General features: G+C 37.3%; 1 protein-coding gene across 1 annotated transcript in view; it reads left to right on the forward strand.

Annotated features, from left to right (window-relative positions):
* DENND3 (DENN domain containing 3) overlaps positions 1-25739 on the forward strand; it is a 128279-nt gene that overhangs the window by 18180 nt on the left and 84360 nt on the right. Inside the window, exons 2-3 of the mRNA XM_044669300.1 lie at positions 17380-17659; positions 25182-25297. Coding sequence (XP_044525235.1) covers positions 17380-17659; positions 25182-25297 — 396 coding nt within the window. The remainder of the gene's footprint in view (positions 1-17379; positions 17660-25181; positions 25298-25739) is intronic.

The following is a 25739-nucleotide window of genomic DNA, read 5'->3' on the forward strand; positions in this document are numbered from 1 at the left end:
ATTCCATCTTAGACTACATCTAGATCATCATGTTCACTTCTGGGTACTATCTTTTAGAAAAAGAATGGATAAATTGAAGGGCTACCATGTTTGAGAAGGGTTTTGAGATCATGCATTCAGGATTGATAGAAGGGGTTTGGCAGAGAGTCCCGATAGCTCTCTTCTAGATCAAGGAGAGAAAGTCTTATGGAAGAAATATTAGATTTGTTCTACTTGACACCAGTAAGAAGAACTAGGAAGCAATATGTAGAAGTTGCAGAGGCACAGATTTAAGACTTGATTTACAGAAAAACTTCCCAATAATTGAGATCATAGTTGGAAAATTAAAGTTGGAAGAGATCTCCTAGGTTTAATGGCCAACTGCTTCATTTTCTAGATGAGGGAATTGAGGCACAGAGAAATTAGATGACTTGCCTAAGATCACAAAGGAAATAAATAGAAGAGTCATGATTTGAAATCAGATCCCAAGACTTTAATTTGATCATTTTTCTTCTGCTATTAAAACTATCCAATAGTGAATAGGTTTTCAAGCAAATGGTAAATGAATAACCACTTAACTAGTTAGGGCTGTTATAGAGGGTATTTTTGTTTTCACATGTAGGTTGGAATTGTTGACTCTAAGGTCTGTTCCATCTCTTAGACTGTGGTTTCATTAACCTTTAATTCTACAAATAAATTTAATGAACTTTATTCATTGAGTTCCTACATGTACAAAAATTTCTTAATACATAGCTGATCTTGTCATTTTGTTGCTCACAAGTTCTCCACAGTTCTCATTTATGTTTTTACAATTTATGTATTTATATATCATTTATATTTTAGACATTTCTGTTTACATGCTTGCAAACCTTTGTGGCTTACAAATCATATTCCTCTGTGAGTTAGGTAATACATGTTATGCTTAAACAGTTGATATGATTCTGTTGGCATGGGTACTATCTCCACAAAGCAAATTTTAACCCTTTTATGACTTAAGTGAATAACCTCTAAGAATTTCTTTGATTGAAGAACTCATTACTTTGCAGCCAACCTGGCAGCGGTCCTTTCTGAATTTAGGCTTGTCTGGGAACACTTTACACTTGATAAGAACAGCTAGAGTTCATGCTTTGCTGGCTTAGCTTTCAAAGATTTAGGGTCCCCTCCCCAACATAATAAAGCATTGGAGTAAGTAGTATCCTCCTTATCTTATCTATGGGGAAACTGAGGCTGAGAAGGTACTGTATATTGTTTTGTCCAAGGTCACAAGTTAGGTAGCAAGGAGAATACTTGAGCTGATGCATATTTATTCTTCTGACTGCAAGGTCAGTCCTTTCTCCTGAACCATACTGCTTCCTAAGCTCTAAATTGCTTAGCTTGGCTTAAGTTTTAAATGTATCTGTATGGAGGTGGACAGGAAAATATAGGGATGAAACCTATGATATCATCAATACTGACAATTCTAAGGGTAGAACCATCTCTGCCAATGCAAGTCTACCATTTTTCTGAAACTTACAGTCTTAGAGAGTTGATTAGAGATGTGGTTCTCAAAATGTTTTGTCTAATTACTCTTTTACACTCAAATTATTTAGGACCCTTTGATTCTCATAAAAATGATTGAGGTCCCCCGACATTTTTGTTTATGTGAATTATATCCAGGAGTGTGCTGGTAACAACTGGTTTTCTGGTGAAAAATTTATATATATATGACACTTTTTTGGTCTTTTATAAAATCAACCAATTAATATTCATTTTTCAAAATTTTGACTTCTAAATTCTCTCCTTTCTTCCATCTCCTCCCCTATCTATTGAGAAGATAAGCAAGATGTTATCAATTATACATGTGAAGACATTCAAAGTATATTTCAGGACATTCTTTTAAATTTAATCTACATTATTAACATTTTCCTCATCACTTTCTGAAATCTAAACAATCAAGAATATATCATGATGTATAGTTTGCTGATTTCTGAACTGTAAAGATTTACCCTGAAACTGAATCTTAAGAGTCAGTATAATCTGGCTCCAATGAGTTCATGGCTATATCTATTTTATTTATTTTTATTTTTGAAAATTAATTCTTTCTTTTTAAGTAGTTTCCCAAGGTTACATGATTCATGTTCTTTCCCTCCCCTTTTCCCTCCCCCTTCCAGAGCCAACAATCAATTCTACTGGGTTATACGTGCATTATCACTCAATATCTATTTCCATATTATTCATTTTTGTAATAGAGTAATCTTTTAAAAACCCAAACCCAAACCATATTCTCATATAAACAAAGGATAAATCATATGTTTTTCTTCTGATTTTCTACTCCCATAGTTCTCTCTCTTGATTTAAATAGCATTCTTTCTCATAAGTCCCTCAGGATTGTCCTGTATCATTACATTGCTATTCGTCATGGATATATCTTTTGAAATTTACTCTATTAGAAGTTAAAGGGGGAAGCTGAATGGCTTAGTGAATTTAGAGCCAGGCCCAGAGATGAGAGGTCCGTGGTTCAAATGTGGCCTCCTACACTTCTCAGACTTGACCCTGGGCAAGTCACTTAACCCCAATTGCCTAGCCCTTACCACTCTTCCACCTTAGAACCAATACCCAGGATTAATTCTTAGACGGAAGATAAGGATTTAAAAAAAAAGAAAAAAATTAAAACTGATATTTTCAAAATGTTTATTAATTTAAAATAGCACCAAGTCCATGTTTAGCATTTCATACTAATAGAGATATTTTATGAAAAAACTATTTTCAAAAACAAAAAAATGTTCATGAGAAAACTGGCATTTTAAAAAACATACTTTTGCAAATCTTTATAATTGAACTAATTGATTTGGATGCTTGTATTTGCTTCTGCATCTAGTTTATTGCAGTATGTTGTTTTGATTGAAGTTTATGAAGAAGATTGACTATATAGATTTCTAAGTTGAAAAAGGAAAGACTTAAAAAAAACCCTCTTCAATAAATAATCAATAAATACTAAGTAGCGATTCTAAGGCAGAAGAGTACTTAAGGCTAGACAATGGGGTTAAAAGTCACTTGCCCATTGGGGTACAAATCCAGCAATGCTATGGCTGGAATGAAGGGCAGGCAGTCCTTTACAGCTCTTTGGGCATAGTTCCAAATTGCCATCCAGAATGGTTGGATCAGTTCACAACTCCACCAGCAATGCATTAATGTCCAATTTTGCTACATCCCCTCCAACATTCATTACTTTCCCCTTCTATCATTTTAGCCAATCTGCTAGGTATGAGGTGGTACCTCAGAATTGTTTTGATTTGCATTTCTCTAATAATTAGAGATTTAGAACACTTTTTCATGTGCTTATTGATAGTTTTGATTTCTTTATCTGAAAATTGCCTATTCATGTCCCTTGCCCATTTATCAATTGGGGAATGGCTTGATTTTTTATACAAATGATTTAGCTCCTTGTATATTTGAGTAATAAGACCTCTGTCGGAGTTTTTTGTTATAAAGATTTTTTTCCCAGTTTGTTGTTTCCCTTCTGGTTTTGACTGTATTGTTTTTGTTTGCACAAAAAAATTTTAATTTAATATAATCAAAATTATTTATTTTACATTTTTTAATTTTCTCTCACTCTTGCTTGGTTTTAAATTTTTTCCCTTTCCCATAGATCTGACAGGTATACTATTCTGTGTTCACCTAATTTTCTTATAGTTTTCTTCTTTATATTCATGTCATTCACCCATTCTGAATTTATCTTGGTGTAGGGTGTGAGATGTTGATCTAAACCTAATCTCTCCCATATTGTTTTCCAATTTTCCCAGCAGTTTTTGTCAAATAGTGGATTTTTGTCCCAAAAGTTGGGCTCTTTGGGTTTATCATACACTGTCTTGCTGACATCACTTACCCCAAGTCTATTCCACTGATCCTCCCTTTTGTCTCTTCGCCAGTACCATATTGTTTTGATGACTGCTGCTTTATAGTATAGTTTAATATCTGGTACTGCTAGGCTACCTTCCTTCATGGTTTTTTTCATTATTTCCCTTGATATTCTTGATCTTTTGTTCTTCCAAATGAATTTTGTTATAGTTTTTTTCTAATTCAGTAAAAAAGTTTTTTGGTAGTTGGATAGGTATAGCACTAAATAGGTAAATTAATTTGGGTAGAATGGTCATTTTTATTATGTTAGCTCATTCTACCCATGAGCAGTCAGTGTTTTTCCAATTGTTTAGATCTAGTTTTAATTGTTTGGAAAGTGTTTTGTAGTTGTGTTCATATAATTCCTCTGTTTGTTTTGGTAGATAGATTCCTAAGTATTTTATATTGTCTAGGGTGATTTTAAATGGTGTTTCTCTTTCTAAGTCTTGCTGCTGTGATGTGTTGGAAATATATAGAAATGCTGATGATTTATGTGCATTTATTTTGTGTCCTGCAACATTGCTAAAGTTGTTGATTATTTCTACTAGCTTTTTAGTTGATTCTCTAGGATTTTTTAAGTAGGCCATCATATCATCTGCAAAGAGTGATAGCTTAGTCTGCTCATTGCCTATTTTAATACCCTCAATTTCTTTTTCTTCTCTAATTGCTACTGCTAGTGTTTCTAGTACAATGTTAAATAATAGAGATGATAGTGGGCATCCTTTTTCACGCCTGATCATATTGGGAAGGCATCTAATTTATCCCCATTGCATATGATGCTTGTTAATGGTTTTAGAAATATACTATTTATTATTTTTAGGAAAGGTCCTTCTATTCCTATACTTTCTAGTTTTTTCAATAGGAATGGATGTTGTATTTTGTCAAAAGTTTTTTCAGCATCTACTGAAATAATCATGTAGTTTTTGTTGGTCTGCTTATTGATATGGTCAATTATGTGAATGGTTTTCCCGATGTTGAACCATCCTTGCATTCCTGGTATAAATCCCACCTGATCATGATGAATAACCCTCTTGATCACTTGCTGGAGTCTTTTTGCTAGTATTTTATAAGATTTTTGCATCTATGTTCATTAAGGAGATTGGTCTGTAGTTTTCTTTCTGTTTTTGGTCTGCCTGGCTTTGGAATCAGTACCATATTTGTATCATAAAAGGAGTTTGGTAGAACTCCTTCTTTGCTTATTATGTCAAATAGTTTGTATAGTATTGGAATTAGTTGTTCTTTGAAGGTTTGATAGAATTCATTTGTGAATCCATCTGGTCCTGGGGATTTTTTCTTAGGGAGTTCTTTGATGGCTTGTTCAATTTCTTTTTCTGATATGGAATTATTTAAGTATTCTATTTCTTCTACTGTTAATCTAAGCAATTTATGTTTTTGTAAATATTCATCCATCTCACCTAGGTTGCTATACTTATTGCCATATAATTGGGCAAAATAGTTTTTAATGATTGCCTTGATTTCCTCTTCATTAGAGGTGAGGTGTCCCTTTTCATCTTTGATACTGTCAATTTGGTTTTCTTCTTTCCTTTTTTAAATTAGATTGACCAGTACTTTGTCAATTTTGTTTGTTTTTTCAAAGTACCGGCTTCTAGTCTTATTTATTAATTCAATAGTTCTTTTACTTCAATTTTTATAATCTCTAATTTGGTCTTTAGTTGGGGATTTTTAATTTGTTCCCTTTCTAGTTTTTTAATTAGCATGCCCAGTTCATTGATCTTTGCCCTCTCTAATTTGTTAATACATGCACTCAAGGATATAAATTTTCCCCTGAGTATTGCCTTAGCTGCATCCCACAGAGTTTGGTAGGATTTCTCATCATTGTCATTCTCTTCAATGAAATTATTGATTGTTTCTATGATTTTTTATTTAACTAACTGGTTTTGGATAATCATATTATTTAATTTTCAATTAGTTTTTGATTTGCCTGTCCATGTGCCCTTACTAATTATTAATTTTATTGCATTATGATCTGAGAAGGTTACATTTATTATTTCTGCTCTTTTGTATTTGTTTGCAATGTTTTTTATGCCATATTACATGGTCAATCTTTGTTAATGTACCATGTGCAGCTGAAAAGAAGGTGTATTCCATTTTGTCCCTATTGATTTTTCTCCACATATCTATTAAATCTAATTTTTCTAGGATTTCATTCACCTCTCTTATCTCTTTCTTATTTATTTTTTGTTTTGATTTATGTAGATCTGAAAGAGGGATATTTAGATCTCCCACTAGTATGGTTTTACTATCTATTTCCTTCTTGACCTCTGCCTGTTTCTGTGGGAGGCCAATAAGAGAAACAGAGTCTTAAATAGATGAACATCTGAGACTCCTCTTTTGACTCCTTTTCAGATCCACACCTTTTCTTAATAACATTATATGTCCCATTGGAAAGCTTTAAACAAACCAGTAGTTATTGGGTTAACAATTTCTCTACAAGAAAATTAAGATCCCTGAACTCTAAGAATATTCCTAAGTCAGCCAAGGTCAGAGCTAGACAAAACTTTATCCAACTAGGTGCAGTCCTCCCAATAAAAAATACAAGAGTCAATTCATTTATGATATCTATAGAATATAGTTACCATTCTCAGAATTTGCTTGCTGATATCCAGGCGGCTAGAATTCGGCCTTGGACCCTGTTCTATCTTTACTTTGAAGCCTCCAAGGATTTTCTTTTGTATGATTTGTAACCATGAACTGTAAGTTTTTCTTTGTGTTCTTTGTGTGAAAATATATATAATAAACTCCATGCTCCTGGAGCCAGAGCTGGAAGCATGAGGTAAAAGATAGCTCCCTTGTCCTGTCCTTATTTCCTTATCAACTAAACTGTCCTTATCAGATTATTAGAGATGATAAAGAGATCTCCACAAGTTTCTTCTTTACGAATTTGGATGCTATATACCATTTGGTGCTTACATATTGAGTACTGTTATTTCCTCATTGCATATACTGTCTTTTTTCAGGATGCAGTTATCTTCCCTGTCTCTTTTAATCAGATCTATTTTTACTTTGGCTTTGTCAGAAATCATGATCACCATTCCTGCCTTCTTTTTCTCATTTGAAGCCCAAAAGATTTTGCTCCAGTCCTTGACCTTAAACCTGTGTATGTCCACATGCCTCATATGTGTTTCTTGTAGACAACATATAGTAGGATTTTGGTTTCTCATCCACTCTGCTATTTGCTTCCGTTTTATGGGCGAGTTCATCCCATTCCCATTCAGAGTTATAATTATCAGTTGTATATTCCCCAACATTTGGTATCCTCTCCTATTTCTACCCCTTCTTCTTAGGCTATTTCCTTTTTAAACCAGTGCTTTGTTTTAGACCAGTCTACCTTGTCCCCTTCCTTGATTTATTTCTCTTTCCACCCCCTCCCTTATTATTCTCCTCTTTTTATTTTTTAAGGCCTAATGAATTCCCTCCCCCCTCTCTTCCCTTCCCTTTTTTGACCTCCCCACTCCCCTGCTCCCCTTGGTTAATCCCTTCTGATTTTCTCAGTAGGGCTAGATAGAATTCTATATCCCAATGGATATAGCTACTCTTACCTCTCAGGATTAATTCCGCTGAGAGTAACGTTTAAATGTTACCTCTTAATGCTCTCTTCCTCTCCTTCTTATAATAATATTCATCCCCTCCCCTTCCCATGTCTTCTTTGTGTGGTATAGAATATCCTATTTTTCTTATTCATTCAAGTTTCTCTTGGTGCCATCTACTATTCACCCACCTATTCCCCCCACCCCATCTCATCTTAGACCATTTAGTGCTCCAACCTCTCCCTGTGAATAATTCTTCTAATTACTATAATAGCGAATACAGTTTGAAGATTACACCTAACATTTCTCCATATAGAAATACAAATAATTTGATCTCATTAAAGCCCTTAAAGAGGCAAATTTAAACATGAGAGTTTTTTTTATTTACCTTTTCATGTTTCTCTTGTTTTTTTGTGTTTGGATATCAAACGTTCCATTTAGTCCTGGTCTTTTCTGTGCAAATACTTGGAAATCTTCTATCTTGTTGAATGCCCATACTTTCCCCTGGAAGTATATAGTCAGTTTTGATGATCCTTGGTTGTAGACCCAGTTCTCTTGCCTTTTTGAATATCATATTCCAAGCCTTGCGGTCTCTTAGTGTGGAGGCTGCCAGATCCTGTGTGATCCTGATTGGTGCTCCTTGATATCTGAATTGTCTATTTCTGGCTTCTTGTAAATTTTTTTTTACTTGGAAACTCTTGAATTTGGCTATTATATTCCTGGGGGTTGTCTTTTCAGGGTTTAGTGTAGAGGGTGATCTGTGGATCCTTTCAATGTCTATATTGCCCTCTTGTTGTAGAACTTCAGGGCAGTTTTGCTGAATAATTTCTTTTAGTATGGAGTCCAAATTTCTATTAATTTCTGCTTTTTCAGGAAGACCAACAATTCTCAAATTGTCTCTTCTAGATCTGTTTTCTTGATCTGTCAATTTCTCAGTGAGATATTTCATGTTTCCTTCTATTTTATCAGTCTTTTGACTTTGTTTTATTTGTTCTTGCTGTCTTGAGAGATCATTGGCTTCTACTTGCCCAATTCTGGTCTTTAGAGACTGGTTTTCTGCTATAACCTTTTGATTTTCCTTTTCGATTTGGTCTATCTGTTTTCCAGCTGTTCGATTTTGGTCTCCAATTTGCTTATCAATTCTTTTGATTTGGGGACATCTTTCTCCAATTGGGAGGTTCTATCTTTTAACCTATTAATTTCCTTTTGAGCTATTTCCCACTTCTCTCGCCAAATTTCTTCCTTATTTCTCATGATCTCAGATTTGAACTCTTCAAGACCTTGTGGCCAGTTTTCATTTTTTGGGGAAGGTTTGGTTATGATTACTTGTTTGTTCTCCTCTGCTGTTTGCTCTGTTGCCTGGATTTTTTCTGTGTAAAAGTTGTCAAGTGTTAAGGATCTCTTCTTGATCTTTCTCGTCTGGGGTTCTTATAACTGGCTTGCCATTGTTAGCCCAGCGCCCTTTCAGCTTTATCCTCACGTCCAGGGTCTGTCTGTGCTCTTTAGGCTCCTGAGGTCTCAGGTCTAGTTGTTCTCAGGGTCAAGCTTCCTGATGGTCCTCTTGCTTGTTCCTCTGCCTGAAGCTCCTTTAACAGTCTCAGGGCTCTGCTTCCACAGTCATGCACCCCTCTGCACTGGGTTCTCACCCAAGGTCCGTGCCTGGGCTCAGGATCCGCATCTGAGCCTGAGTCTGCTCCTGAGTCTAAGCCTGAGCTCAAGGCCTGTGTTCAGAGTCTGGTTCTTTAGCCTCTTGGGGTCTTAAGTCTTGCTGCTCACAGGAGCAGGCCCTGGTGAGCTGCCAAGAACTTAATGAATGCCCCAAACTTGCTCTAACTCTTATGTGCTGGCTTTGGCTGTGTAGGTGGTGTGGGGAAGAGGGGGGTAGCTCAGCTCGCTTTTTAGTGAGAGCTATTTTACCCCCTTATAGCATGGAAATGCCCCAATCCCATGCACCTTCAATGCTGTGGCCTGTTGTGGGGTCCCTTCGTTCATCTGGATTTGTTTTATGTCCTCTTAAGGACTCTTAAGGAGTCCTGTATGTGTGGGTTAGGGAGAGGTTAAGCAGCTGCTTTTTACTCTGCCGCCATCTTAACCCAGAAGCCCTTAATCAGTGTTCTTAAGTCTGTTAGGTTGTCTGTCTTTACAGTGTTGGCATTCCTGTCTATCCATTGTGAAAAGCTCACCCACTTAATATTTCGATTTTCAATTAATATTGAGAGATTCTTTGTGAGGTAAAAATCCTATAGGAATGCATAGTTGTAACTATGAGGAGGGAAATCAGGATTTTTACGGCTAATTAAGCCAGAATTTTGATGAATTGTGTTGGATTTTAGTCAATTGTTAAAATGGATTGCTTCCAAGAATGATGTATTTATGACCTTTCTTAGTGACCAAAAAAAAAGAAAAAGAAAAAAGACTGACTTCCTTTAGTTTATCACTTCTTTCTGGAGGTGAAGGCATGAACTTTGATATTTTTAAATACTTCTTTTAGAAGCAGAAAAGATTTTTTGACTGAATTTTAAAAGTACCGCATAAAAATAACCCTGACATACATATAGAATGCATAGTTTGAGCCACTAAGGTATAAATTGATTATTGTGTGAATTCATTTGCTTAGAACAGCTTACTTGGGTCTGCTATTAATAATGCTCAAATTCTTGGAAATTTTAATTGCTTCATCTCTTTAACCCACTTACATTCTTTCATAACCAAATTTCTTTTTCTCATTTTTTAATTCAAAATTTTTTTCAGTTTTCTGAATTTTCCTCTTTCCACATCTCCCTCCCCTGCCATTGGGAAAGCAAGAAACACAAAACCTGTAACAAAAATGTTTAGTCAAACATAACAAATTCCTGAATTAGCCTACTTATTCTCATTTTAACATCCATTACCAGGCCTCTCAAAAATATTTGGCCTCCTTTAAATTGCTTAATTGCCTGTTGTCTACACGACACAGATTGTCATTGATCTCTGTTCTTAATTTGGTGCCTAATTCTTTTCCCTGTGCTAAAAAGTTTGGCATAGCATACACCCTTATGAAAAATTTCCTAAAATTAGCCACTCTGTCAACAGCATTTGTTTAGTGCTTAGTACTAAGCCATATCCTAATGGTGGAGGATGTTACAGAAGAGTCGAGATTTCATCTTGGTTGTTGTTGAGTCGATTAGTCCTGTCTGAATCTCTGTGGGCCCATTTGGGGTTTTCTTGGTAAAGATACTGGAATAGTTCTCCATTTCCTTCTCCATCTTATTCTTACAGATGAGGAAACTGAGGCAAACAGGGTTTTGTGACTTGCCCAGGATCACATAGTTAGTGTCTGAGCCTGGATTTTAACCCAGGTCCTTCTGACTCCAGGCTTGGCAATATATAATTCTGTCCAATTCACCTAACTTCTCTCAGACACAACCTCAATATCTCAATGCTAGCAGAAACCTTAGAGGCCACCTCTTCTTACCTAAATAAAAATACCATTTTCATCATACCAGACAAATGATTTTCCTGACTTGGCCTGAAGCTTTGCCCATTTCTTCATCTATAAAATGGGACCCATAATACTTGCATTTTCACTTCTTGTCCTCCATGCCTGAATGTTTCTCTCCTCATCTCTGTCTCTTTCCTTTTCTGACTTTTTAAAGTCCCATCTTACTCCATTTTCTACCTGAAGTTTCTCCAGATTTCTAGTGTTTTCCCTATGTTGAATATTTCCATTTTGTCCTCTCTTTATCTTGTTTGTGTTTATTTGTTTGTATGTTATCTCTCTTTTTAGATTGTCTGCTCTGAGAGCAGGAATGGCAGGAATAATAACATTGTAAAGAGAGTCAACCCTAAAACACTTAAGAACACTAATCACTGCAGTAGCTAAAGTCTGGAGGACCAAGTCTAGAGAGGTGAGCAAGAAGAGAATATCTTTATGTCTGACAATGTTGTAGGGTACATGTCAACCAGCAGATAAAGCTGGCTTATGAAATAAAGCTGGTTTAAGTTGCACTTTGGGCACATAGTGTGACCCTGGGAAAATCCCTTACCCTCTCAAACCTCTAGACAGGCACTTCTCCCAAGAACTTTTAGGGTTCCCCAAAACCATTTCAGGAGGTCCTCCAGATCAAAACTCTTTTCATAATAATACTAAGATGTTATTCACCTATTAACATAGCCTAATCTTTTCCAATTTATAAACCTATGCCAGTTTTCTTTATAAACTTCAACCAAAATAACATACTTCAAAGGTCTTCTACCTTTCTTCATATTGCCAGTGCCTGGTACATAGAAGGCAAACCCTAAATAAATGCTTAATTACTCATTGGCTATAAACTACACACTATCCCTTATTTTCCTGTAGCTATTTATTTTTATGCCATATCTTTAAATTTATTAAAAAGTCTGTACATTTAAAGAAAGTGTTAGATTTTGCCACATTTATCTCCTCAGTAGGAACAAATGGTAAACAGATCAGCTTCTTTTTTGTTCTTAAATTCAATTCCCAGATTGTTTAAGGCTCACATTGTGCCAGGCGCTGTCCTGGGTGCTGTAGCCACAAAGGCATTTGAACAATCCCTCAGATAGCTTACATTCTACCAAAGTTTATAGCTGAGGTGAAATGATCAATTCTGTCACATTTCTTCTTTCCCTTATTTCTTTCTTCACTTCTGTTTTTTCCTTGGGTGGCTATGCAGCGTAGCTCACCAGTGCATTTAACAATAACAATAATAATAGTAATAACTATAGTAATAATAGCAAGACATCAGGATGGAAACCTATTCTAGGACTGTTTCTTTTGGAATCCATTGTAAAAGATGAAAAGAATGAGACGATGATAATAATTATTATGATTATAATAACTCCTTCAAAGGCCAACCTGTCTAACACATCTTGGCAGAAGGGGGAAGCCAGAATGCTAAAGCAAGGGAATATTAGCCAGCTGGGATTTCATGTATTCTGAGACTACTCTGGTAACTTAGGAGGCCTACCATGAATTACTTTGTGCTCAAGAACCCCCAGATGCAAAAGAATTGAACTCTTGATAATACCACTGCATGGGTTAGCACCACAGTCGGAATGCTGCACCTGTTCTTATCAAAGAAATAGATGGGGCAATACATGGTTGCCTCTGGTTCTACTTGAAAGACCATCTTGACACAGAAGATTGCAGAAAAAAATGTCACTCTTTTTTGTCCTGGTACCACAAGAAGTCAAGATGTACCAGAATAAATCAGAAACAACTATCCTTCACCTGCTGGGAGTTCTTCAGTTAAGATGATACTTACTGGTCAGTATAGAAGACAAATCCCACATAGGTGTTAAATGGAATGAAGCTAGGAATGCTTTCATTGTGTTCCAGTCCTAGAGCATAACAAAATTAGAAACGGATCCTACCAGATACAAGCAAGGAGTTCGTTATTATTCTTTTGTGAGCAATATTCTCAACTTCAAGTCACAAACAGTATATTTCTAGTCTGTGTATAGTAATTACAACAAATAATTTCAACCCTAAACTCAGATTAGATGAAGCCAGATTGAGCTACTAAAATCCAAAGAAGGAGCAGTTGAAGAATTTGAGATCATCAATAATCTTTACTTAATGCAAATTCCAGGAATAGTACCTGATAAAATTTGCTATAACTTTCATAATGAATATATTCTCCTGTAATATTTGGCAAAGTGTAAAACAATTTCAGGAACTTCATAAAACAATGTATTCTGTGTCATTTGCAACAGTCGGAACAACAGGATAAAAGGTGGAGTTAGCAAGGAATACTCCTAAGAAGAAGCATCCCATAACACCATGGTTAAAAAAAAAAAAACTGGCCCACACAATAGAATACCTGAATGCCATGTTTCCCAATTGAAGGCAACAACAACAAAAAAAGAATTTCAAAAATAAAAGCAAATTTGAAATTCTAGAATTCCTTAATCAGTAATTGAATATAAAAGTCAAAAGGTAAAAAGATTTCCATCAGTTGGGGAAAAACAATAGTTTTTAGCCCTGAAGAAGACTTTTGATAGTCTCTTAGACAGAAATGTGATCAAATTAGTCAATACTTAAAGAAATTCATTTAGACTCTTCACTAGAAGGTGAAATATTGAAGCTGAAGCTTAAATACTTTGGCCACATAATGAGAAGGCAGAACTCATTGGAAAAGAGCCTGATGATGGAAAAGACGGAAGACAAAAGGAGAAGAGACTACAGAGTTTGGATGGATGGTGTCATGGGAGTAACAGACATGAACTTGGACAGATTCTAAGAAATAGTGGAGGATAGAAGGGCCTAGTATGCCCATGGGGTCACAAAGAGTCAGACACAACTGAACAACAACAATAAACAATTGTGGGGCATGAATGTAATGAAATGTGTTATAAGAAACAACTAATGCAGTGATGACAAAGAAGCATGGATAGATTTACATGAAATGATGCTATGTGAAGTAATCGAAGTCAAGAAAGCAATAGCAATATAATCAATAACTATAACAATGTAGATGGAGAGAACAACAAACACAATCAAAAGTAAGCATGTAAAATTCCAAAGAAGAAACATAGCCCCCCAAAAATCAATATGAGACCATACTCCTTTGCAGAGAAAGGAGAACCATGAGTGTGAAATATTAAATATATTTTACTATTCTTATGTTCTGCTGATTTTTTCCTCTTTAAATTTTATATGGGATGATGCTGTGGGATAAAGGAAGGTGGAGGATATTTGGAAAAATTTTGTTGATATAAAAAGTAGAACTGAATTTTTATTGTAAAAATCAAAAGATTAAATCAACTTAAGGAGTAAAAGCAATGCAAAAAAAGAAAAAATAATTTTACGTCAATCAGAATCTTTACTACAGAGACTTGAATTGCAAGGAAATTAGTGGAAGGAGAAAACACTTGAAGAAAGTAGGTATGGAAATTTTCTGGTATGAAATTTTCTGTATGGTCACAAGAAGCCCTATCCAATGAGAATGTAAACTGTATCAATCATGGAATATAAAGTTTGTGCACCATTAATTTAAAAAATGCTAGATCATTTATGTCCAGGAAAATGACTCATACTCTAGCTTCTCTGAAAAACTGGAAAGCAATAGGGCTGGGTAAGTTCTCTAAGCTGCAAATGATTCACAGCATGCATTTCTGGCAAAGGACAGCTTCCTTGCAGACATAAGCTCAATTCCTCCTTTAACAGAAGGATTGTAAATCTGCTACTAACAGGTGAGAATGCCAATGCCTCTTCCAAATATAGTCCAGTTGCATGTTCATGTACTTTATACAAAGCATTTACAGCCTGTATCACTTAAAATCTATAAACACTTAGAAGAAAATAGTGTATTGGCTAAGGAGCAAAAGGGATTTGCCAAAAGGTCCCAATGGGAAGAGAACAATTTATTAGCAATAGAATCATTATTGAACAAGTTACCAGAAAATTCAGGAACATTTATACTGCCTTTATTGATTATTGCAAAAACCTGTGTTTTAGCTCAACACCTATGGCTTGTTCATATTCTGCAAATATACAGAATAGACCAAAATATAGTGAGAACATTAGAGTTGTTGGCTTCATGGAAAACTGTTCTCTGTTTAAAACATACTACCAACATTTAAACATGACATCTTTCAGATTGACAGTTTTAAGTCCAGTATTTTTTTGCCTTGCCTTTCATCCATTACCATTTTTCCTAAATAGGAAGGGTGGCTCTCAAATTGAGGGGTCAATCCAGAGTATTTTATTAATCGTTTAATATGCATGGATGCCAACAGACTATACATTATGTATGGGTGTGCAGGGAGGACTAGTGCCTCTTGTATGGGGGTTTACTGAACTCTTTCCAAAGCTGCTTTATCCACCTTTGGTGTCCACTGGTCACCCAACTCTTACCTGTGACTCCAAGAAGCTTTTGGCATGTGCAACAGTCTCTAATAATGGGCTAACCCAGGTTGAGGGTAACTGCCAGGCCTCAAACCCAACAATAAGTTGGGGGATGTCTAACTTAGGCATGTAAAGACTTCTCCAGGTGGAATGGGAGAGTGAGAACAATTTGTTCTAATGCCCGTGAAGGCAGCTGAAGAATGCATTATGGAATGCCTAAGAGCTTAGGGAGACCCTGAAGATATTGCCAGGGTAATATACAGTATTTTTAACCATCTCCAGTTGTCCTGACTTTTGTCTTGCCACTGGACTTCAATAACTTTGGAGTAGAGAGTGAGACTGACAGCTCTGTGCAACTCTACCTCGCTTAAATCCATTTCACAAGCAAGTCATCACTTGATGCTGTCATTGGTCCTTTTCAAAAAAAGAATGAAGAGCATATGACTCCCCCAAAAAACATTAAACAGCTTATGGGATCTTCCTCCATCAGAATGTCTTTTGGAATGGTTAAATGTAAAATTCTTGATACATGCCAAGGAAAGATAGACTGAAGATATTATACTTGAATCCAGAGGCCACACTGAAATAGTAAATGAAGGCACTAATAAATAACTGCATTTCTTCCAGTCAAGACACTTTAAAGACTAATGACATAAAAGAAAAGGCAATGGTCCTGAAACCAAAACTGAATGAGAAGAATCATGTAAAGCAATTAATGCCTATATTATACTAGTTTCAGTATGCACTTTCAGATCTGTAAAATGAGCCATTTGCTATTTGGAAAGCATCCTAATAGAAATACATCTAATATTCATGAAACTAGGAACTAAGATTGTAGTCCCTTGTCAAAAACGAGAAGGAATATGAGCACAAGAGAAGCAGATTAAAAGCCTGTAGAAAATTTTTTTTGAAAATAACACATCACTTTACCAATAATCATGGCTGGCAAAAGGTACACGTCATTGAATATGTTAAATGGATTTGTTTCTAGAGGTAATAGGGAATGGATGGAGCTCACTGAGATCTGAGGGATGACATAGTCAGACCTATCCTTTAGGAAATCATTCCTGCAATTGAGCAAAGGATGGATTGAAATGGGGAGAGTTTAATGTAGAAAGGCCAATTTAAAAATTATTACAGTAGTCCAAGTGAGAAGTAATGAGGTAATTAGGGCTTGAACTAGAATTATGTGAGCTGAGAGAAGAGCATTTAGGAGATAAATTGTTCCAATAGAAACAAGAAGATTTGCCAAGAGATTCATGAGGTGAGGGAGAATGAGAAGTCAAAGAGGATTCCAAGAAGTGAGCCTGGATAACCAGGAATATAGGCAAGTTCAAAAGAGGACAGTGTTTAGGGGGGAAATTAAAGAGTTCTGTTTTGGACATCTTGAGTTTGAGATTTCTTTGGGATATCCAGTTGGGGATGTCCAAGAGACAGTTGGTAATAATGTGTTTGTAGCTCAGAAGAGAAACCAGGGCTGGATAGATCTGGGAATTAACTGCATAGAGACAATAATTGAACACATGGGAGCTGATGAGATCATCATTTGAGATAATATAAAGCCAGAAGAGGAGGGGTCCAGGACTGAGCCTTGAGAGACAGGCACAGTTAATAGGTGTGAATATCTAGCAAAGGAGACAAAGGAAGAGCTGTCCAGCAAAGGAGACAGTTATGTAAATCAAGAGAGGAGAGAGTATTCTGGAAAAGAGGATAATTAACACTTTCAAATACTGCTGAGAGTTTAAGAAGGATGATAATTAAGGAAAGGACAATAGATTTGTCAAACTTTGGAGAGCAATTTTGGTTGAATGAGTTCAGAAGCCTGACTGCAGAAGGTTTAGAATAGAATGACAGGAGAGGAAGTGGGAAACATCTATTACAGATGGTCTTCTTAGGACATTTAGCCACAAAACAGAATAAAAGATTTAAGACCATAACTAATGGGGATGTGTGATCTTCCTTTAAAAAAATTGGATTAAATGACCTCAGGGGTTATTTTCAGCATTAAGTCTTTGCTTCTATAAAATTGGAAAGGTATTGGCCAAATAGTAAAGGACCATGCAGTAGTAAATTAAAAAAAAACAAATCACACTTTAATTCCTTTTTTTTTTCCTTACTTTTGTTTAGGTTGCCCAGAAAAAGGGAAAGAAAAATCTTCTTCCTCTTGAGCCTGAGGTTCTTTCTGTCTTTGTACCTCCGTTTATCAGTAAAGAAGATGGTTCAACAGCTGGTGCCAATTGTAATAATCTGAATAAAATAAGAAGAAGATCTTTCAGAAAAAAGAGAGATAGGCTCAAAACTGAAAACTGGAAGAGCTCCCAAGGAGGTCAGAAAGTTACTGATATGGAGGATGTTAGCATTCCAAATGATGTGGATCTGAGTGCTTTGCCACAGCTGTGCTTTCCAGGTATGCCCTCTTTAATAATTAAAAGAAAAAACTCAGTTGTAGGAAGGTTTAAATTTTTTTAACCTGTGGTTTTTTACTCATATAAAATAATTTATTGCAAGAAATCAGTACATGTTTAAACAAGGCTCATAGAACCAACCATCTGTTCTTCTAACTCTCTCCCTCCTTTATTCTCTGAAACATAACAGCATTGTAATTAGACCAGTTAATAACCCTACAACGTTCGCTAAGTGTTCGAGAGAAAGGAAGAGTCAAACATTGTGGCAAACGTCATTATTGTCTTATTTTAAGAACTTGCCACAGCCACTCCAACCTTTAGCCATCACCACCCTAATGAGTTAGCAGCCATCAGCACTGAGGCAGACCCTTCACCCACAAAAAAGATTATGACTCAATGAAAACTCAGATGATGACTAGCATTTTCTAGCAATAAAATATTTTTAAATTAAGGCATATACATTTTAGCCATAACTGTTATACACTTTAATAGATTACAGCATAGTGTAAACATAACTTTTATATGCTCTGAGAAACCAAAAATTCATGACTCATTTTGTTGCAATATTTGCTTTATTATGGTGGCCTGGAAGTGGACCTGCAATATCTCCTATCCATGTATAAATGTTAGCTGCTATTATTATTATTATTACCTAATGTCTCTCCTTTCACATATACATTTTACCAAATGTTTTGGCACAAAGGAGTTAGTGTGTATGTGATTCTCTTGGTTGTATCTTTTTAAATTTGCCTTATTTTTAGACATATTTTTATATATTTTTCATCTGTGTCCCTCTTTACGGTAATATTGTCAACATTCTATTGCTTTGATAAATGCTATTAAAACTTTGAGATTAGTTTAAACATCTCTCAAGAAAGCTTGACAGCTGGTTTGAAAAAACTTTCACATCCTTCCAAATTCTGTTCATCTTATAGAATTTGATTTGACCGTGTTTGCCAAAGCTGCCCATAAAACAATGATGTTCATGTAGCCGTTCTAAGCAGAGTTGACCTGCAGACTCACCGATGTCTGGTTTGTGGCTGGTAATACTAGAGTTTGAAGTGCTTAGAGGAAGAGGACCAAAGCTAGGCACTTCTTGTTTGTTTGTTTGTTCTTTTTAAAACCCTTACCTTCTGTCTAGAATCAATGCCGTATAGTAGTTCCAAGGCAGAAGAACAGTATTAGGCAGTTACCCAGATGAACAAATTGTTGTACATGTTGGCGTTAGAACACTATTGTGCTTGAAGAAATGATAAGCAGGATGATTTCAGAAAGCTGGAAAAATCTGCAGGAACTGATGCAGAGTGAAATAAGCGGAACTGGGAGAACATTGTCCATGGTAACAGGAATATGGGATGATGATCAACTGAGAAAACTTGGCTGCTTTCAGCAATGCAATGATCTGGGACAGTCCTGAAAGATTTAGGACAGGGAATGCTATCCACTTCCAAAGGAAGAACGCATGGAGTCAGATAGATGAGGAGCATACTCTCTTTCACAGGAGTGTTTTTATGGTTTTATTTTGGGATTTGGGTTTTGTCTAAGTGTGCTCTCATCATGATGACAAGATAGAAATGTGTTTTGTATGATAATAAAAAGAACATTTTAAAAAAGGAAACAACGGGGGGCAGCTGGGTAGCTCAGTGGATTGAGAGCCAGGCCTAGAGACAGGAGGTCCTAGGTTCAAATCCGGCCTCAGACACTTCCCAGCTGTGTGACCCTGGGCAAGTCACTTGACCCCCATTGCCTACCCTTACCAATCTTCCACCTATAAGTCAATACACAGAAGTTAAGGGTTTAAAATTAAAAAAAAAAAAAAAAAAAAAAAAAAGGAAAGAACATTTAAAAAAAAGTGACCTGCTAGGTTAAATGCCTAGGAAGTATCTGAGAATAGATTTGAACTCAGGACGTCCTGTGTCTAGGCCTGGCTCTCAATCCACTGAGCCACCTAGCCGCCCTGCCTCTTACCAGGTTCTTACAGGTTTACTATCATCCCATGGCTATGAATCAAACTCTCAGGGTCCTAGAGGTAACCCTGTGGTAGGGGAAGAGGGGATCCATTTCTAATATTCAGCACAGGAGCTCCTGAGCCCCCACCGTTGTGCTCCCCAGTTGAGCAAAATCCACTACCATGGCACTATCTGTTCTTCACTAAAAGTGCTTACTTAATGCAAAAGCAAGAAAAAATATAATCTGTCAGTCCATTAGCATGTATTAAGCACCTACTACGTATGTGCCAGGCAGTGTGCTAAGCTCTGGCATACAAAGAAAGACAAAAGTAGACCCTGCTCTCAAAGTGCTCACAGTCTCACAGAGGCGACAATACACAGAACTATGTACAAACAGGATATATACAAAAGAAGTTTCAGATTATTTGAGAGGGAGAAAGCACTCAGATTAAAGAGGAGGGGTGGGAATGAGCATTTATTTAGTTCTGCTGTATGCTAGGCACCTTGTGCCAAGTGCTCTACAAATCTTATTTCATTTGATTCTCAAGAGTCATCCCACAAGGTAGGTGCTATTATAGTCCCCATTTTACATTTGAGGAAACTGAGGCAAACAGAGTTAAGTGACTTACCCAGGGTCTCACAGCTAGTAAGTGTCCGAGGCTGGATTTAAACTCAGTTCTTCCTAACTCCATGCCAGTGCTCTATCCACTGTGCCTCCATTAAGGTGACAGTTGCAGCATATGGAGGAGGACTGGGACTGGGAAAGGCTTCTTGTAGAAAGTGCAATTTTGGCTGAGACTTAAAGAAATCCGGATACCCTAGGAGGCAGAGTTGAGGAAGGAGACAGCCAGAGAAAGTTATCAGAGTCAGGAAATGGAGGGTGTTGCAATGGACAGAAGCAGGTTGTGGGAGAATCAAATGAGGTAACATTTGTAAAGCACTTTACAAACCTTAAAGTGTTATATGAATGCTAGCTACTATTCATGGTGTTTCTGTGTGAGAGGAACAACAAGGAGGCCAGCTCTCTAAACTGAAAGTGTGTGTGTGTGTGTGTGTGTGTGTGTGTGTGTGTGTGTGTGTGTGTGTGTAGGCTGCTGCTTGATGGCTCAGTGGATTGAGATCCAGGTCCAGAGAGGGGAGATCCTGGGTTCAAATTTGGCTTCAAACAATTCCTAGCTTTCTTACCCTGGGCAAGTCACTTAACTCCCCTGGCCTAGCCCTTACTGCTCTTCTGCCTTGGAACCAGTACACAGTCGTGATTCTAAGATGGGGAAAGTATGGGTTTAAAAAGAAAAAGAAAGTGTGTGTATGTTTTGAGTGGAGGGAGTGTATGGTGGTATAAGATATAAGAAACCTGGAAGGATAGGAAAGGGGCAGGTTATGGGTTTTTTTTTTTAAGCAAAATAGGATTTTATATGTCAGTGATAATCAAAACTTATTACATTTGGATCGCTCTCACCAGTACACATGTGGCTGTTGCGGAGAGCGGGCACACACTTACAGAAACCAGGTAGAAAGGCACATGGGTGGGAAGACCCAGGGACTCAAGGCAGTTCACCATCCTGGATTATATGCCTTGTTGTCCTGGGTCCTTTAAGGACCATCTATACCGTACAAAGCTGCTTATTTGCCATCTGCGCCTCTTCTGGCCTTTGTCATTCTTCTGCTAGTCAGACCTATATATCTTCTGCTGTCAAGACAATGATTAAGCAGTGACAAGATTTTTAAACCCCAGTCACCCTTAATAGGACAAGAGGCAACTCGGTGACTCAATGGATAGAGTACTGGAGTCAGGAAAACCTGAATTCAAATCCGGCCTCAGACACTAACTGTGTGACCCTGAGCAAGTCATTTAACTTCTGTTTGCCTTACAAGAGAAGGAAGAAGGGGAACCACTTTAGTGTCTTTGCCAAGAAAACCTCTTGGAGAGTATGGTCCACAGGGTCATGAAGAGTCAAACTCAGCTGAACAAAAACAGCCCTTAACAGAGCCCCAAGAAAGTACTGTGTTATTCTAGTGGCAATCAATTCCCTTCAGCCAGAGACTAAAAACCTCTCCTTTTGGCTCTCTGGTCAATGAAGACAAGCCCAGGAAGTTCATTACTCAAGGGGACTGTAAGCTGCTTCATAGCAAAACAGAATTCAGTGAGCCAGTCAATAAACAATAATGTTCCAGGCAGTGTGCTAAGCATTGAGGATACAGATACAAAAAATATGGCTCCTGCCCTCAAGGAGCTTACACTTAAAGTGGAGAGACAGTGCTCAAGTGGAAGCTGAAAGGGAAAGTTGGGGAGGAGAAAAGGTACTTGGCATGTGGGGATGGCAGAGATGTCTGAAGTAGTTCAGCAAGGTGGGAAATGAAGAGCTGGCTGGCCTGAGCATCAGTCCCTCCTCCTTACATGGAGATTCAGGGAGGAGCTCCGTGCTCTGCCTTCCTAGCAGAAGAGCCCCAGGGACAGAAGGTATTGATGAGGTGTGAGTTCTACAGGGCTGATGTGATCTTGTAGAAGAAGAAGTCCCTGGAGCATGATGGAGACATTCAAGTTAGGAAATGAATTTATAGCAAAACTTAACAGGTTAAGGGGCAGCTAGGTGGCTCAGGAGATGAAGAGCCAGACCTGGAGTCAGGAGGTCCTGGTTTCAAATTTTGCCTCAGACACTTCCTAACTCTGTTACCCTGGACAAGTTACTTAAACCCTATTGCCTAGCCCTTACTGCTGCTCACCTGCCTTGGGGCTCATGAGATTCTAAGACCCTAAAGGTTAAAAACAACCCAAACCAACAACTCTAGAGAAAGAGTTGAATGGATACAGATCAAAGCATACTATCTTTCACATCTGTGTATTTATGGTTTCATTTGGGGGTTTTGGTTTTGTGTGAGTGTGCTTTTACAACAGTGACCAATATGGAAGGGTGTTTTGCATGCTAATCAAAATAAAATTAAAAAAACACTTAAACAGGTGAACCTTCTCATCAGCATAAGACAAATCCATCCACCTGTTTCCTTAGCAAGAAGAAATCAGCACTCAGCTAGTCAAGCCTGTCCTCATAGAAGAGCAGAGGCAAAGGGCACTTCTGAGAGGTCTCACCCCTCTCTGGATAGAGCTGGAGGGCAATTTATCAAACTGTAGCAGCTGAGTTTAGCTCTCTTCCAAACAGCAGGCTCCCCAGTCTTTCCTTCAGTTAATCTACAAAGCAAGTAGCTCTCTTCCAGGAAACAGGCTTTAAGCATACAGTTGAAAGCTTCCTCTGTAAGCTGACTCTCCTCTTTCACAGTACCAGCTCTCTCCCAGCTGACTTTTCCCTGCTACTCCCATCTCTCAAATCAGAGCCCCCAGTGGTCAGTGATTTATCTTTCCCCAAGAGGGAATCGCATCAAATTCACCTTTCTGACAGTTTTGAAACCAACACTCTTTATTTAATCTTCTCACAGTCCCCAAACAGTTATTCGATTGACCCCTTCATCAGTTTTAACTTCTTAAGCTCTAAGAAGAGTCACACACAGATAAATGAGTGGAGGGGACTCCTGTGTCCTGTCACCATAGTCATTTTTCTGCCCTCAAACAGCAACTTTCGGTCCTTTCATCTGAAAGGCAGTTTTCTGTCCAGGTCTGCTAACAGTCTGTGTCTTTCCTTCACATTTTAAAAGAGAAACTTGCTTCACATGTGGATTTTATCCATTTTTTTTCCAGCGTGGCAGTTCTTTTTCTGGCCCTTTCAGTATAGACTTTTCAGACGTGAAAGGAACAGTCCCTGATACTTACACTGATTGGCTGTATTGTAATGTTATTTTTATATTAGCTCCCAAAACATAAAAGCAACTAGGAGCTACAGCAGATAGAGTGCTGGACCTGGCATCAGGAGGAGGAAGACCTAAGTTTAAATCTGGCCTCAGATTTGGCTAACTGGGTGACCCTGGGCAAGTCACTTACATTTTGCTTACATCTATTTCCTCATCTATAAAAATGAGGAAAGTAATAGCAGCTACTTTCCAGGGTTGTTGTGAGGCTTAAATTAAATAATATTTGTAAAGCACTTTACTAAACTTAAAGTGCTATATAAATGCTAGTCATTATTATTATTTACCTGTGTATTCACTTTAAATCACACTAAAATACCAAAGAAACCCCCATATACTGGATTTTTTCTTTTTATCCAAAGGGGGGAAAACCAATATTAAAGCACAGTGTGAAGTAAAAGAACATTTTATGTACTAGTAATATTGCTCATTAATATTTGCAAAAACTTAAATAAATCACAAATTACTACACATGGGAGGTTATTAATGGGATTAATAAAAATTCACATTTGTATGGTGCTTTTCTTTACTACAACACTATGAGGCAAGTGTTGATTTCCACATTTTTCAGAAGAGGAAACTGAGAGAGGAAGGAAACTTCAAAGAGACAAAAGAGTGAAATTACTTCTCTAAGGTCAGAAACTAATCAATGCAGAAGCTAAAATTCAAGCCCTTATCTTGTGGCTCTAAAGCTCATTGTTCTTTCTGCTAAACCACACCCCGTCTTTGACTCACAACCGTTTACAGTAAACATCAGTGGTTAATAGTAGATAAAAGAAGGTATATGCCTTGTCTAGAATTCTCTCCCTTCTCATTTCCACCTTCCTGGCTTCCAGGACTTGCTTCAAACCTCAATGTGAGTTCTACTTTCTACAAAAAAAGCCTTTCTCCAAACTCCTCAATTTTTGTGCCTTTCCTCTGAAATGATTCTTAAACATGTCGCCTTAACTAAGGCATGTCCAGAAGATAATCATTCACATTTATAGAGCCCTTTAAGGTTTGCAAACTGCTTTGCATACATTATCTTGTTCCTGTCTAGTTTGTTCATAGTTGTTTGCATAGGGTATCCTCCGTTAGACTATGAACTCCTTGAGAGCAAGGACTTTCTGCTTTCCTTTGAAAACCCAATGCTTATCTCAGTCCCTGACACATTATTGTTCCATTGTTCAGTCATGCCTGATTCTTCATGACCCATGGATCATAGCATGCCCAGCCCTTCTGTCTCCACTATCTCTTGAACTCTGTCCAAATTCATGTTTGTTGTTTCTATGACCCTATCTATCCATCTCATTCTCTGCCGTACTATCTTCTTGTTACATGGCCAAAGAATTTAAGCTTCAGCATCAGTGGTTGATCTTCCAGCGAATAGTCTAAATTAATTTCTTTAAATATTGACTGATTTGATCTTGCTGTCCAGGAGAATTTCAAAAGCCTCCTGCTTAATAAATGCTAGTTGACTGACTAACTGACTGACTATATATAGTCCCTGCCCTCAAGGAGCTCACAATCTGATGAGAGAAGACAAAATAGGAAAGGAAGCTGGAAAGAGTGGGGAGAGGGAACACCAGGGGTACCCGACGTGAGAGTATCTTATTCTGCAGAGCTGAAATCAGATGGAATCACAGATAGAGAACAGAGTGAGTGGAAGTCCAATTTGAGAGTATACTACATACTACTTTTAAGTGCTAGACTAATTATGAGTTCCATTTCTCTAAGAATTTGTAAGCTACAAGTGACTAATGGGAATTTCCTCTCTCCATCCTCTGTTTTCTTATAGGAGGACTCTGTGTAGCTCCCGAACCCAAAGAAGACCAAGTACATTTCCTGGTCCTTACTGACGTATGTGGCAATAGAACCTATGGTGTGGTGGCACAATACTACAAACCTGTACAAGTAAGTTATTTGTGGTTTACATTTTCTGTTGATGTTTTGGTCAAGTTCGGGAATTTTCTTACTTTAAAGCACTTTCAAAGAGGAAATGTAACTACCTAAAGATTTTAATGACCTGCTTATGAGAATGTGTTCTTATTGCTCAACGTAGCAATAAAACGAGAGTCCAGAGATCCAGGGTGTTTTTTCCCCAGCTATGCAATTGACTTATTGGTGATGGTTTTTCTATAAAATGAGTCTTAGATGTGTCACTTCAACCAAGGCATGTCCTGAAGATAACCATTCACATTTAGAGAGCCCATTAGTGTTTGCAAAGGGTTCTAACCTGTGATCCATGAGCCCCCTTATTCCTCTCCTCTCTGTCTAAGGCAGGGTTCTAAAGGTCTAAGAATTTAGATGGGAAAAAATCTTTATTTTCACTATTTCTACCTGATATTTGGTGTTT

Source organism: Gracilinanus agilis, chromosome 1 (genome assembly GCF_016433145.1).
Source record: "Gracilinanus agilis isolate LMUSP501 chromosome 1, AgileGrace, whole genome shotgun sequence".
Lineage (NCBI taxonomy): Eukaryota > Metazoa > Chordata > Mammalia > Didelphimorphia > Didelphidae > Gracilinanus > Gracilinanus agilis.